The sequence below is a fragment of the Entelurus aequoreus genome, linkage group LG20 (assembly GCF_033978785.1).
Source record: "Entelurus aequoreus isolate RoL-2023_Sb linkage group LG20, RoL_Eaeq_v1.1, whole genome shotgun sequence".
Taxonomy (NCBI): Eukaryota; Metazoa; Chordata; class Actinopteri; order Syngnathiformes; family Syngnathidae; genus Entelurus; species Entelurus aequoreus.
The window spans coordinates 47297905-47313678 of record NC_084750.1 but is presented as its reverse complement, the minus strand read 5'-3'; the positions used below and the strand labels follow the sequence as shown (position 1 = coordinate 47313678).

Below are 15774 nucleotides of genomic sequence, written 5' to 3'. Positions count from 1 at the left end.
ATACTGTTGTCCCTCATTGAGTCAGCACTGAAGGTTCTTATACTGTTGTCCCTGATTGAGTCAGCGTGGAAGGTTCTTATACTGTTGTCCCTCATTGAGTCAGCGTGGAAGGTTCTTATACTGTTGTCCCTCATTGAGTCAGCGTGGAAGGTTCTTATACTGTTGTCCCTCATTGAGTCAGCATGGAAGGTTCTTATACTGTTGTCCCTCATTGAGTCAGCATGGAAGGTTCTTATACTGTTGTCCCTCATTGAGTCAGCTTGGAAGGTTCTTATACTGTTGTCCCTCATTGAGTCAGCGTGGAAGGTTCTTATACTGTTGTCCCTCATTGAGTCAGCATGGAAGGTTCTTATACTGTTGTCCCTCATTGAGTCAGCACTGAAGGTTCTTATACTGTTGTCCCTCATTGAGTCAGCGTGGAAGGTTCTTATACTGTTGTCCCTGATTGAGTCAGCGTGGAAGGTTCTTATACTGTTGTCCCTCATTGAGTCAGCGTGGAAGGTTCTTATACTGTTGTCCCTGATTGAGTCAGCGTGGAAGGTTCTTATACTGTTGTCCCTCATTGAGTCAGCATGGAAGGTTCTTATACTCTTGTCCCTCATTGAGTCAGCATGGAAGGTTCTTATACTGTTGTCCCTCATTGAGTCAGCTTGGAAGGTTCTTATACTGTTGTCCCTCATTGAGTCAGCTTGGAAGGTTCTTATACTGTTGTCCCTCATTGAGTCAGCGTGGAAGGTTCTTATACTGTTGTCCCTCATTGAGTCAGCATGGAAGGTTCTTATACTGTTGTCCCTCATTGAGTCAGCATGGAAGGTTCTTATACTGTTGTCCCTCATTGAGTCAGCACTGAAGGTTCTTATACTGTTGTCCCTCATTGAGTCAGCGTGGAAGGTTCTTTAACTGTTGTCCCTCATTGAGTCAGCGTGGAAGGTTCTTATACTGTTGTCCCTCATTGAGTCAGCGTGGAAGGTTCTTTAACTGTTGTCCCTCATTGAGTCAGCGTGGAAGGTTCTTATACTGTTGTCCCTCATTGAGTCAGCACTGAAGGTTCTTATACTGTTGTCCGTCATTGAGTCAGCGTGGAAGGTTCTTATACTGTTGTCCCTCATTGAGTCAGCGTGGAAGGTTCTTATACTGTTGTCCCTCATTGAGTCAGCATGGAAGGTTCTTATACTGTTGTCCCTCATTGAGTCAGCTTGGAAGGTTCTTATACTGTTGTCCCTCATTGAGTCAGCGTGGAAGGTTCTTTAACTGTTGTCCCTCATTGAGTCAGCATGGAAGGTTCTTATACTGTTGTCCCTCATTGAGTCAGCGTGGAAGGTTCTTATACTGTTGTCCCTCATTGAGTCAGCATGGAAGGTTCTTATACTGTTGTCCCTCATTGAGTCAGCTTGGAAGGTTCTTATACTGTTGTCCCTCATTGAGTCAGCGTGGAAGGTTCTTATACTGTTGTCCCTCATTGAGTCAGCATGGAAGGTTCTTATACTGTTGTCCCTCATTGAGTCAGCATGGAAGGTTCTTTAACTGTTGTCCCTCATTGAGTCAGCGTGGAAGGTTCTTATACTGTTGTCCCTCATTGAGTCAGCGTGGAAGGTTCTTTAACTGTTGTCCCTCATTGAGTCAGCGTGGAAGGTTCTTATACTGTTGTCCCTCATTGAGTCAGCACTGAAGGTTCTTATACTGTTGTCCCTCATTGAGTCAGCATGGAAGGTTCTTATACTGTTGTCCCTCATTGAGTCAGCGTGGAAGGTTCTTTAACTGTTGTCCCTCATTGAGTCAGCGTGGAAGGTTCTTATACTGTTGTCCCTCATTGAGTCAGCACTGAAGGTTCTTATACTGTTGTCCCTCATTGAGTCAGCGTGGAAGGTTCTTTAACTGTTGTCCCTCATTGAGTCAGCGTGGAAGGTTCTTATACTGTTGTCCCTCATTGAGTCAGCGTGGAAGGTTCTTTAACTGTTGTCCCTCATTGAGTCAGCGTGGAAGGTTCTTATACTGTTGTCCCTCATTGAGTCAGCACTGAAGGTTCTTATACTGTTGTCCGTCATTGAGTCAGCGTGGAAGGTTCTTATACTGTTGTCCCTCATTGAGTCAGCGTGGAAGGTTCTTATACTGTTGTCCCTCATTGAGTCAGCATGGAAGGTTCTTATACTGTTGTCCCTCATTGAGTCAGCATGGAAGGTTCTTATACTGTTGTCCCTCATTGAGTCAGCGTGGAAGGTTCTTATACTGTTGTCCCTGATTGAGTCAGCGTGGAAGGTTCTTATACTGTTGTCCCTCATTGAGTCAGCGTGGAAGGTTGTTATACTGTTGTCCCTCTTTGAGTCAGCGTGGAAGGTTCTTATACTGTTGTCCCTCATTGAGTCAGCATGGAAGGTTCTTATACTGTTGTCCCTCATTGAGTCAGCATGGAAGGTTCTTATACTGTTGTCCCTCATTGAGTCAGCGTGGAAGGTTCTTATACTGTTGTCCCTGATTGAGTCAGCGTGGAAGGTTCTTATACTGTTGTCCCTCATTGAGTCAGCGTGGAAGGTTCTTATACTGTTGTCCCTCATTGAGTCAGCATGGAAGGTTCTTATACTGTTGTCCCTCATTGAGTCAGCACTGAAGGTTCTTATACTGTTGTCCCTCATTGAGTCAGCGTGGAAGGTTCTTATACTGTTGTCCCTGATTGAGTCAGCGTGGAAGGTTCTTATACTGTTGTCCCTCATTGAGTCAGCGTGGAAGGTTCTTATACTGTTGTCCCTGATTGAGTCAGCGTGGAAGGTTCTTATACTGTTGTCCCTCATTGAGTCAGCATGGAAGGTTCTTATACTGTTGTCCCTCATTGAGTCAGCTTGGAAGGTTCTTATACTGTTGTCCCTCATTGAGTCAGCGTGGAAGGTTCTTATACTGTTGTCCCTCATTGAGTCAGCATGGAAGGTTCTTATACTGTTGTCCCTCATTGAGTCAGCACTGAAGGTTCTTATACTGTTGTCCCTCATTGAGTCAGCGTGGAAGGTTCTTATACTGTTGTCCCTGATTGAGTCAGCGTGGAAGGTTCTTATACTGTTGTCCCTCATTGAGTCAGCGTGGAAGGTTCTTATACTGTTGTCCCTGATTGAGTCAGCGTGGAAGGTTCTTATACTGTTGTCCCTCATTGAGTCAGCGTGGAAGGTTCTTATACTGTTGTCCCTGATTGAGTCAGCGTGGAAGGTTCTTATACTGTTGTCCCTCATTGAGTCAGCGTGGAAGGTTCTTATACTGTTGTCCCTGATTGAGTCAGCGTGGAAGGTTCTTATACTGTTGTCCCTCATTGAGTCAGCGTGGAAGGTTCTTATACTGTTGTCCCTCATTGAGTCAGCTTGGAAGGTTCTTATACTGTTGTCCCTCATTGAGTCAGCATGGAAGGTTCTTATACTGTTGTCCCTCATTGAGTCAGCGTGGAAGGTTCTTATACTGTTGTCCCTCATTGAGTCAGCATGGAAGGTTCTTATACTGTTGTCCCTCATTGAGTCAGCATGGAAGGTTCTTATACTGTTGTCCCTCATTGAGTCAGCATGGAAGGTTCTTATACTGTTGTCCCTCATTGAGTCAGCGTGGAAGGTTCTTATACTGTTGTCCCTCATTGAGTCAGCATGGAAGGTTCTTATACTGTTGTCCCTCATTGAGTCAGCTTGGAAGGTTCTTATACTGTTGTCCCTCATTGAGTCAGCGTGGAAGGTTCTTATACTGTTGTCCCTCATTGAGTCAGCATGGAAGGTTCTTATACTGTTGTCCCTCATTGAGTCAGCTTGGAAGGTTCTTATACTGTTGTCCCTCATTGAGTCAGCGTGGAAGGTTCTTATACTGTTGTCCCTCATTGAGTCAGCATGGAAGGTTCTTATACTGTTGTCCCTCATTGAGTCAGCGTGGAAGGTTCTTTAACTGTTGTCCCTCATTGAGTCAGCGTGGAAGGTTCTTATACTGTTGTCCGTCATTGAGTCAGCGTGGAAGGTTCTTATACTGTTGTCCCTCATTGAGTCAGCGTGGAAGGTTCTTATACTGTTGTCCCTCATTGAGTCAGCATGGAAGGTTCTTATACTGTTGTCCCTCATTGAGTCAGCATGGAAGGTTCTTATACTGTTGTCCCTCATTGAGTCAGCATGGAAGGTTCTTATACTGTTGTCCCTCTTTGAGTCAGCGTGGAAGGTTCTTATACTGTTGTCCCTCATTGAGTCAGCATGGAAGGTTCTTATACTGTTGTCCCTCATTGAGTCAGCATGGAAGGTTCTTATACTGTTGTCCCTCATTGAGTCAGCGTGGAAGGTTCTTATACTGTTGTCCCTCATTGAGTCAGCATGGAAGGTTCTTATACTGTTGTCCCTGATTGAGTCAGCGTGGAAGGTTCTTATACTGTTTTCCCTCATTGAGTCAGCGTGGAAGGTTCTTATACTGTTGTCCCTCATTGAGTCAGCATGGAAGGTTCTTATACTGTTGTCCCTCATTGAGTCAGCACTGAAGGTTCTTATACTGTTGTCCCTCATTGAGTCAGCACTGAAGGTTCTTATACTGTTGTCCCTGATTGAGTCAGCGTGGAAGGTTCTTATACTGTTGTCCCTCATTGAGTCAGCGTGGAAGGTTCTTATACTGTTGTCCCTCATTGAGTCAGCGTGGAAGGTTCTTATACTGTTGTCCCTCATTGAGTCAGCATGGAAGGTTCTTATACTGTTGTCCCTCATTGAGTCAGCATGGAAGGTTCTTATACTGTTGTCCCTCATTGAGTCAGCTTGGAAGGTTCTTATACTGTTGTCCCTCATTGAGTCAGCGTGGAAGGTTCTTATACTGTTGTCCCTCATTGAGTCAGCATGGAAGGTTCTTATACTGTTGTCCCTCATTGAGTCAGCACTGAAGGTTCTTATACTGTTGTCCCTCATTGAGTCAGCGTGGAAGGTTCTTATACTGTTGTCCCTGATTGAGTCAGCGTGGAAGGTTCTTATACTGTTGTCCCTCATTGAGTCAGCGTGGAAGGTTCTTATACTGTTGTCCCTGATTGAGTCAGCGTGGAAGGTTCTTATACTGTTGTCCCTCATTGAGTCAGCATGGAAGGTTCTTATACTCTTGTCCCTCATTGAGTCAGCATGGAAGGTTCTTATACTGTTGTCCCTCATTGAGTCAGCTTGGAAGGTTCTTATACTGTTGTCCCTCATTGAGTCAGCTTGGAAGGTTCTTATACTGTTGTCCCTCATTGAGTCAGCGTGGAAGGTTCTTATACTGTTGTCCCTCATTGAGTCAGCATGGAAGGTTCTTATACTGTTGTCCCTCATTGAGTCAGCATGGAAGGTTCTTATACTGTTGTCCCTCATTGAGTCAGCATGGAAGGTTCTTATACTGTTGTCCCTCATTGAGTCAGCGTGGAAGGTTCTTATACTGTTGTCCCTCATTGAGTCAGCATGGAAGGTTCTTATACTGTTGTCCCTCATTGAGTCAGCTTGGAAGGTTCTTATACTGTTGTCCCTCATTGAGTCAGCGTGGAAGGTTCTTATACTGTTGTCCCTCATTGAGTCAGCATGGAAGGTTCTTATACTGTTGTCCCTCATTGAGTCAGCTTGGAAGGTTCTTATACTGTTGTCCCTCATTGAGTCAGCGTGGAAGGTTCTTATACTGTTGTCCCTCATTGAGTCAGCATGGAAGGTTCTTATACTGTTGTCCCTCATTGAGTCAGCACTGAAGGTTCTTATACTGTTGTCCCTCATTGAGTCAGCGTGGAAGGTTCTTATACTGTTGTCCCTCATTGAGTCAGCATGGAAGGTTCTTATACTGTTGTCCCTCATTGAGTCAGCGTGGAAGGTTCTTATACTGTTGTCCCTGATTGAGTCAGCGTGGAAGGTTCTTATACTGTTGTCCCTCATTGAGTCAGCGTGGAAGGTTCTTATACTGTTGTCCCTGATTGAGTCAGCGTGGAAGGTTCTTATACTGTTGTCCCTCATTGAGTCAGCATGGAAGGTTCTTATACTGTTGTCCCTCATTGAGTCAGCATGGAAGGTTCTTATACTGTTGTCCCTCATTGAGTCAGCTTGGAAGGTTCTTATACTGTTGTCCCTCATTGAGTCAGCTTGGAAGGTTCTTATACTGTTGTCCCTCATTGAGTCAGCATGGAAGGTTCTTATACTGTTGTCCCTCATTGAGTCAGCTTGGAAGGTTCTTATACTGTTGTCCCTCATTGAGTCAGCATGGAAGGTTCTTATACTGTTGTCCCTCATTGAGTCAGCATGGAAGGTTCTTATACTGTTGTCCCTCATTGAGTCAGCATGGAAGGTTCTTATACTGTTGTCCCTCATTGAGTCAGCGTGGAAGGTTCTTATACTGTTGTCCCTCATTGAGTCAGCTTGGAAGGTTCTTATACTGTTGTCCCTCATTGAGTCAGCGTGGAAGGTTCTTATACGGTTGTCCCTCATTGAGTCAGCGTGGAAGGTTCTTATACTGTTGTCCCTCATTGAGTCAGCTTGGAAGGTTCTTATACTGTTGTCCCTCATTGAGTCAGCGTGGAAGGTTCTTATACTGTTGTCCCTCATTGAGTCAGCGTGGAAGGTTCTTATACTGTTGTCCCTCATTGAGTCAGCGTGGAAGGTTCTTATACTGTTGTCCCTCATTGAGTCAGCGTGGAAGGTTCTTATACTGTTGTCCCTCATTGAGTCAGCGTGGAAGGTTCTTAAAGGTTCTTATGTTGTCACCACAATGACCCTGGGACTATGAGCTGTCCTTCTAATTGCAACTGTTTTGCTTCCCTTCCTGTGTGTGAGTGTGTGTGTGTGTGTGTGTTTTTGTTTGTTGTTTGTTTGTGCAGGCCTCCCAAGAACATGCACTATCACTCCAGAAAAGCCTCACTTAAGAGAACCTCAGCTTTGTTGAGCAGTCCAGGCGTCCTCTTGTCTCCTTCTTGCTTCTCTCCAAAGTACCACAAACATTTTTCATTATCAAAGCGCATTTTGCATAAAAGTCCAGTTTGCAACAATGTTACGCAAGCAGCGCCAATTTAGGCCACTTTAAATTCCCGAGAGTGCTTGAAAATGGTCAACACATTGGTGAAACAGCACTTTCTTTAATCTCATCATTTTTTAAATGTGATCTGGTCCAATAATCCTTCTGTCTTTCTTCAAATGTTCTGTACTTAGAGAGACTCTGCAAAAATGACATCTACACCAGCTCTTTGAAGGGTTCCATCCATCCATCCATTTTCTACCGCTTGTCGTGTTTGGGAACGCAGGGGGAGCTGGAGCCTATCTCAGCTGCATTCGGGCGGAAGGCGGGGTACACCGTGGACAAGTCACCACCTCATCACAGGGCCAACACAGATAGACAGACAACATTCACACTCACATTCACACACTAGGAACCATTTAGTGTTGCCAATCAACCTATCCCCAGGTGCATGTCTTTGGAGGTGGGAGGGGCCTATCCCCAGGTGCATGTCTTTGGAGGTGGGAGGGGCCTATCCCCAGGTGCATGTCTTTGGAGGTGGGAGGGGCCTATCCCCAGGTGCATGTCTTTGGAGGTGGGAGGGGCCTATCCCCAGGTGCATGTCTTTGGAGGTGGGAGGGGCCTATCCCCAGGTGCATGTCTTTGGAGGTGGGAGGGGCCTATCCCCAGGTGCATGTCTTTGGAGGTGGGAGGGGCCTATCCCCAGGTGCATGTCTTTGGAGGTGAGAGGGGCCTATCCCCAGGTGCATGTCTTTGGAGGTGGGAGGGGCCTATCCCCAGGTGCATGTCTTTGGAGGTGGGAGGGGCCTATCCCCAGGTGCATGTTTTTGGAAGTGGGAGGGGCCTATCCCCAGGTGCATGTCTTTGGAGGTGGGAGGGGCCTTTACATGCACCCTTTTGTGGCCTGTTTTTTAACATGTGGTTGTTTATTTGGGCTTGCTTTCTGTCCCCACAATAAAGCAAGAACACTAGTGCGCAGGTAGGGAGTTTGTCCTATTCCACAAAAGGTAGAACGTTTGTGAGTTGTGTGTTGCAGATTTCTGGGCCTGTTTTTGAACATGTGTTTGTTTATTTGGGCTTGCTTTTGTCCCCACAATAATGCAAAACACACTAGTGCCCTGTAGGTAGTTTGTCCTTTTCTACACAACATTTGTGAGTAATGCATAAAATGACCAAAATACGGTAAATATTGAACATATGTATACAAAACTTTTTACATATTGTTATGAAGGTGTCTGTTACTACATTATGTATGTACTGGCAGTGTGTATATTGTACATATTACATATTGTTATGAAGGTGTCTGTTACTACATGATATATATACTTGCAGTGTGTACATTGTACATATTACATATTGTTATGAAGGTGTCTGTTACTACATGATATATATACTTGCAGTGTGTACATTGTACATATTACATATTGTTATGAAGGTGTCTGTTACTACATGATATATATACTTGCAGTGTGTATATTGTACATATTACATATTGTTATGAAGGTGTCTGTTACTACATGATATATATACTGGCAGTGTGTATATTGTACATATTACATATTGTTATGAAGGTGTCTGTTACTACATGATATATATACTTGCAGTGTGTATATTGTACATATTACATATTTTTATGAAGGTGTCTGTTACTACATGATATATATACTTGCAGTGTGTATATTGTACATATTACATATTGTTATGAAGGTGTCTGTTACTACATGATATATATACTGGCAGTGTGTATATTGTACATATTACATATTGTTATGAAGGTGTGTGTTACTACATGATATATATATTGGCAGTGTGTATATTGTAGATATTACATATTGTTATGAAGGTGTCTGTTACTACATGATATATATACTTGCAGTGTGTATATTGTACATATTACATATTTTTATGAAGGTGTCTGTTACTACATGATATATATACTTGCAGTGTGTATATTGTACATATTACATATTGTTATGAAGGTGTCTGTTACTACATGATATATATACTGGCAGTGTGTATATTGTAGATATTACATATTGTTATGAAGGTGTCTGTTACTACATGATATATATACTTGCAGTGTGTATATTGTACATATTACATATTTTTATGAAGGTGCCTGTTACTACATGATATATATACTGGCAGTGTGTACATTGTACATATTACATATTGTTATGAAGGTGTCTGTTACTACATGATATATATACTTGCAGTGTGTATATTGTACATATTACATATTGTTATGAAGGTGTCTGTTACTACATGATATATATACTTGCAGTGTGTACATTGTACATATTACATATTGTTATGAAGGTGTCTGTTACTACATGATATATATACTAGCAGTGTGTATATTGTACATATTACATATTGTTATGAAGGTGTCTGTTACTACATGATATATATACTTGCAGTGTGTATATTGTACATATTACATATTGTTATGAAGGTGTCTGTTACTACATGATATATATACTTGCAGTGTCTATATTGTACATATTACATATTGTTATGAAGGTGTGTGTTACTACATGATATATATATTGGCAGTGTGTATATTGTAGATATTACATATTGTTATGAAGGTGTCTGTTACTACATGATATATATACTTGCAGTGTGTATATTGTACATATTACATATTTTTATGAAGGTGTCTGTTACTACATGATATATATACTGGCAGTGTGTATATTGTACATATTACATATTGTTATGAAGGTGTCTGTTACTACATGATATATATACTGGCAGTGTGTATATTGTACATATTACATATTGTAATGAAGGTGTCTGTTACTACATGATATATATACTTGCAGTGTGTATATTGTACATATTACATATTTTTATGAAGGTGTCTGTTACTACATGATATATATACTTGCAGTGTGTATATTGTACATATTACATATTGTTATGAAGGTGTCTGTTACTACATGATATATATACTTGCAGTGTGTATATTGTACATATTACATATTGTTATGAAGGTGTCTGTTACTACATGATATATATACTAGCAGTGTGTATATTGTACATATTACATATTGTTATGAAGGTGTCTGTTACTACAGGATATATATACTTGCAGTGTGTATATTGTACATATTACATATTGTTATGAAGGTGTCTGTTACTACATGATATATATACTTGCAGTGTGTATATTGTACATATTACATATTGTTATGAAGGTGTCTGTTACTACATGATATATATACTTGCAGTGTGTATATTGTACATATTACATATTGTTATGAAGGTGTCTGTTACTACATTATATATATACTTGCAGTGTGTATATTGTACATACTACATATTGTTATGAAGGTGTCTGTTACTACATGATATATATACTTGCAGTGTGTATATTGTACATATTACATATTGTTATGAAGGTGTCTGTTACTACATGATATATATACTTGCAGTGTGTATATTGTACATATTGTTATGAAGGTGTCTGTTACTACATGATATATATACTTGCAGTGTGTATATTGTACATATTACATATTGTTATGAAGGTGTCTGTTACTACATGATATATATACTTGCAGTGTGTATATTGTACATATTACATATTGTTATGAAGGTGTCTGTTACTACATGATATATATACTTGCAGTGTGTATATTGTACATATTACATATTGTTATGAAGGTGTCTGTTACTACATGATATATATACTTGCAGTGTGTATATTGTACATATTACATATTGTTATGAAGGTGTCTGTTACTACATGATATATATACTTGCAGTGTGTATATTGTACATATTGTTATGAAGGTGTCTGTTACTACATGATATATATACTTGCAGTGTGTATATTGTACATATTACATATTGTTATGAAGGTGTCTGTTACTACATGATATATATACTTGCAGTGTGTATATTGTACATATTACATATTGTTATGAAGGTGTCTGTTACTACATGATATATATACTTGCAGTGTGTATATTGTACATATTACATATTGTTATGAAGGTGTCTGTTACTACATGATATATATACTTGCAGTGTGTATATTGTACATATTACATATTGTTATGAAGGTGTCTGTTACTACATGATATATATACTTGCAGTGTGTATATTGTACATATTACATATTGTTATGAAGGTGTCTGTTACTACATGATATATATACTTGCAGTGTGTATATTGTACATATTACATATTGTTATGAAGGTGTCTGTTACTACATTATACATATACTTGCAGTGTGTATATTGTACATATTACATATTGTTATGAAGGTGTCTGTTACTACATGATATATATACTTGCAGTGTGTATATTGTACATATTACATATTGTTATGAAGGTGTCTGTTACTACATGATATATATACTTGCAGTGTGTATATTGTACATATTACATATTGTTATGAAGGTGTCTGTTACTACATGATGTATATACTTGCAGTGTGTATATTGTACATATTACATATTGTTATGAAGGTGTCTGTTACTACATGATATATATACTTGCAGTGTGTATATTGTACATATTGTTATGAAGGTGTCTGTTACTACATGATATATATACTTGCAGTGTGTATATTGTACATATTACATATTGTTATGAAGGTGTCTGTTACTACATGATATATATACTTGCAGTGTGTATATTGTACATATTACATATTGTTATGAAGGTGTCTGTTACTACATGATATATATACTTGCAGTGTGTATATTGTACATATTACATATTGTTATGAAGGTGTCTGTTACTACATGATATATATACTTGCAGTGTGTATATTGTACATATTACATATTGTTATGAAGGTGTCTGTTACTACATGATATATATACTTGCAGTGTGTATATTGTACATATTACATATTGTTATGAAGGTGTCTGTTACTACATGATATATATACTTGCAGTGTGTATATTGTACATATTACATATTGTTATGAAGGTGTCTGTTACTACATGATATATATACTTGCAGTGTGTATATTGTACATATTACATATTGTTATGAAGGTGTCTGTTACTACATGATATATATACTTGCAGTGTGTATATTGTACATATTACATATTGTTATGAAGGTGTCTGTTACTACATGATATATATACTTGCAGTGTGTATATTGTACATATTGTTACGAAGGTGTCTGTTACTACATGATATATATACTTGCAGTGTATATATTGTACATATTACATATTGTTATGAAGGTGTCTGTTACTACATGATATATATACTTGCAGTGTGTATATTGTACATATTACATATTGTTATGAAGGTGTCTGTTACTACATGATATATATACTTGCAGTGTGTATATTGTACATATTACATATTGTTATGAAGGTGTCTGTTACTACATGATATATATACTTGCAGTGTGTATATTGTACATATTACATATTGTTATGAAGGTGTCTGTTACTACATGATATATATACTTGCAGTGTGTATATTGTACATATTACATATTGTTATGAAGGTGTCTGTTACTACATGATATATATACTTGCAGTGTGTATATTGTACATATTGTTACGAAGGTGTCTGTTACTACATGATATATATACTTGCAGTGTATATATTGTACATATTACATATTGTTATGAAGGTGTCTGTTACTACATGATATATATACTTGCAGTGTGTATATTGTACATATTACATATTGTTATGAAGGTGTCTGTTACTACATGATATATATACTTGCAGTGTGTATATTGTACATATTACATATTGTTATGAAGGTGTCTGTTACTACATGATATATATACTTGCAGTGTGTATATTGTACATATTACATATTGTTATGAAGGTGTCTGTTACTACATGATATATATACTTGCAGTGTGTATATTGTAGATATTACATATTGTTATGAAGGTGTCTGTTACTACATGATATATATACTTGCAGTGTGTATATTGTAGATATTACATATTGTTATGAAGGTGTCTGTTACTACATGATATATATACTTGCAGTGTGTATATTGTACATATTACATATTGTTATGAAGGTGTCTGTTACTACATGATATATATACTTGCAGTGTGTATATTGTACATATTACATATTGTTATGAAGGTGTCTGTTACTACATGATATATATACTTGCAGTGTGTATATTGTACATATTACATATTGTTATGAAGGTGTCTGTTACTACATGATATATATACTTGCAGTGTGTATATTGTACATATTACATATTGTTATGAAGGTGTCTGTTACTACATGATATATATACTTGCAGTGTGTATATTGTACATATTACATATTGTTATGAAGGTGTCTGTTACTACATGATATATATACTTGCAGTGTGTATATTGTACATATTACATATTGTTATGAAGGTGTCTGTTACTACATGATATATATACTTGCAGTGTGTATATTGTACATATTGTTACGAAGGTGTCTGTTACTACATGATATATATACTTGCAGTGTATATATTGTACATATTACATATTGTTATGAAGGTGTCTGTTACTACATGATATATATACTTGCAGTGTGTATATTGTACATATTACATATTGTTATGAAGGTGTCTGTTACTACATGATATATATACTTGCAGTGTGTATATTGTACATATTACATATTGTTATGAAGGTGTCTGTTACTACATGATATATATACTTGCAGTGTGTATATTGTACATATTACATATTGTTATGAAGGTGTCTGTTACTACATGATATATATACTTGCAGTGTGTATATTGTAGATATTACATATTGTTATGAAGGTGTCTGTTACTACATGATATATATACTTGCAGTGTGTATATTGTAGATATTACATATTGTTATGAAGGTGTCTGTTACTACATGATATATATACTTGCAGTGTGTATATTGTACATATTACATATTGTTATGAAGGTGTCTGTTACTACATGATATATATACTTGCAGTGTGTATATTGTACATATTACATATTGTTATGAAGGTGTCTGTTACTACATGATATATATACTTGCAGTGTGTATATTGTACATATTACATAGTGTCAAGTCCAAGTACAGAGCAGCATGTAGAGCACACTCCAGGCCTGAAGGGGCAACAGTGAGGGCTGAACATCTCCACCTGCTTTGATTGAATTCACCTGTTCACCTGCTCAGAGCACATGCTTACAAATGTTTGAGCTTCCCTCCTTTCGACATGCTGCTAAGAGGAAGGAAGACAGCTCCTGTGTGGACTCAGAAGACGCAACTGGTGAGGAAACCGCGGGAAAGAAGTGCTTGTTTTGTACTGAGGAGAATGTTTCAAGAAGATCATTTCACTGATGTTTACTAAATTGTTTAGGTTGACTGGAAGTCCATTTAAAAAGTTATCAGTGATTTTTAACTTTATTCTTATAATTAGGATGGATTGTTTAGATTTAATTTCATTCATATTGTTGGTAATGTTTAAGTTTATTCTTAGGCCCTATCAGTGGAAATTAATTGTCTTTAAACATTCTCCAGCCCTCGTGCGTCATTCATTGCAATGACAGATTCGTGAAAGTGGCTGAAATGTGGCGGTAATACGCCCTGATTTTTTTGTTAAATATACCCCCTTTTTCGTGTTTATATTATTGTTCCCTCAAGATAAGCTAGCTTTTATACAACAGATTCATAAAACATTCAAATATCACAAAACGTGAAGTCCCGGAAGTGACGTTCTCTTCGCGCATGCGCGGACCTCGGCCCTTGGTTGTTTACGATGGCTTTTTGAACTTCTGTTTTTTAATTTTAGTTTTTTGTTGTATCACTAAAACGTAGAATGATCAGTATCGTGGATTTATATATTTGATGTATATAAAGTAATTTTCTTTAAAATATGTATTTATTTGCCATTTAAGGCTGCTTCCGGTTTCTGTGCTGTTTCAAAATAAATACTGTATTCCTAAGTAGCGGTTGTTTTGTATGCAATCTACTATCGGAAATTGTTACTCGAATAAAGAGTATAAAAATGAACTGTTTTGGCAGGAAAGTTATTAAAAACCACTGAACCATTGACGGAAGTGACGCACTCTTCGCGCATGCGTGGAACAACCACCAAACATTTCGAAAAATGGGACGACTTCTCTACTCCAGAGTGATGCAAAGTTTGGGTGAGTGACTACAGCTTTATTTACATTTGCTCGATAACTTATATCTCTCTTTGTAGCAACTTAGCACAACAGCTAGCGATAGCTCCTCGGCTAATATCTCGCGTTTCAAACATTCATGTTTGCGTCAAATTTGGACGATTACTATTGCATTATAATTATACAACATGTTTTTAAATATCTCCCTCATGTTCCCCTTTACTTTTAGGTAAGCTAGTTGCCCCTGACGTATAATTACTATTACTATAGGATGGATATTTATTAGTAACCAGCGAAAAGGTATATTATAAACAGAGGTCACAACATCAGAATATATATAACATTCAACAATTTTACACATCCATCAGGTTGAACAAAACATGTCAAGGAAAGCAAATACAAAGTATTACAAATTATTTAAAAAATATGATACAATTTATAAAAAAAAAAAAAAAGGGTTAGAAAACTTTTTAATAAAGATATCTATTTAAGGGTTTTTGTACTTTTGAAGTGAATTATATTTATATAGCGCTTTTCTCTAGTGACTCAAAGCGCTTTTACGTAGTGAAACCAAATATCTAAGTTACAATCAAACCAAATTTTAACCATTTTCCCGGATTTATTTGATCATTTGAAACAGTTTAGCCAATTAGAAAATGTTTTTACTTTCAGAAATCAACATTTATGCATAAAAATGTTTGCTTGCAGCATAATAATGTTGACAAACATTTATGTTACTATGTCCTG

At 37.9% G+C, this 15774-nt stretch overlaps 2 protein-coding genes across 2 annotated transcripts in view; one reads left to right on the top strand and one right to left on the bottom strand.

Moving 5' to 3' along the window:
* Positions 1–15774, bottom strand: part of LOC133636335 (oocyte zinc finger protein XlCOF22-like) — a 520633-nt gene that overhangs the window by 471908 nt on the left and 32951 nt on the right. The window lies entirely within an intron of this gene.
* The window catches only part of LOC133636342 (oocyte zinc finger protein XlCOF6.1-like), a 66194-nt gene continuing 64436 nt past the window's right edge, over positions 14017–15774 (top strand). Inside the window, exons 1-2 of the mRNA XM_062030308.1 lie at positions 14017–14171; positions 14927–15051. Coding sequence (XP_061886292.1) covers positions 15012–15051 — 40 coding nt within the window. The 5' untranslated portion in view covers positions 14017–14171; positions 14927–15011. The remainder of the gene's footprint in view (positions 14172–14926; positions 15052–15774) is intronic.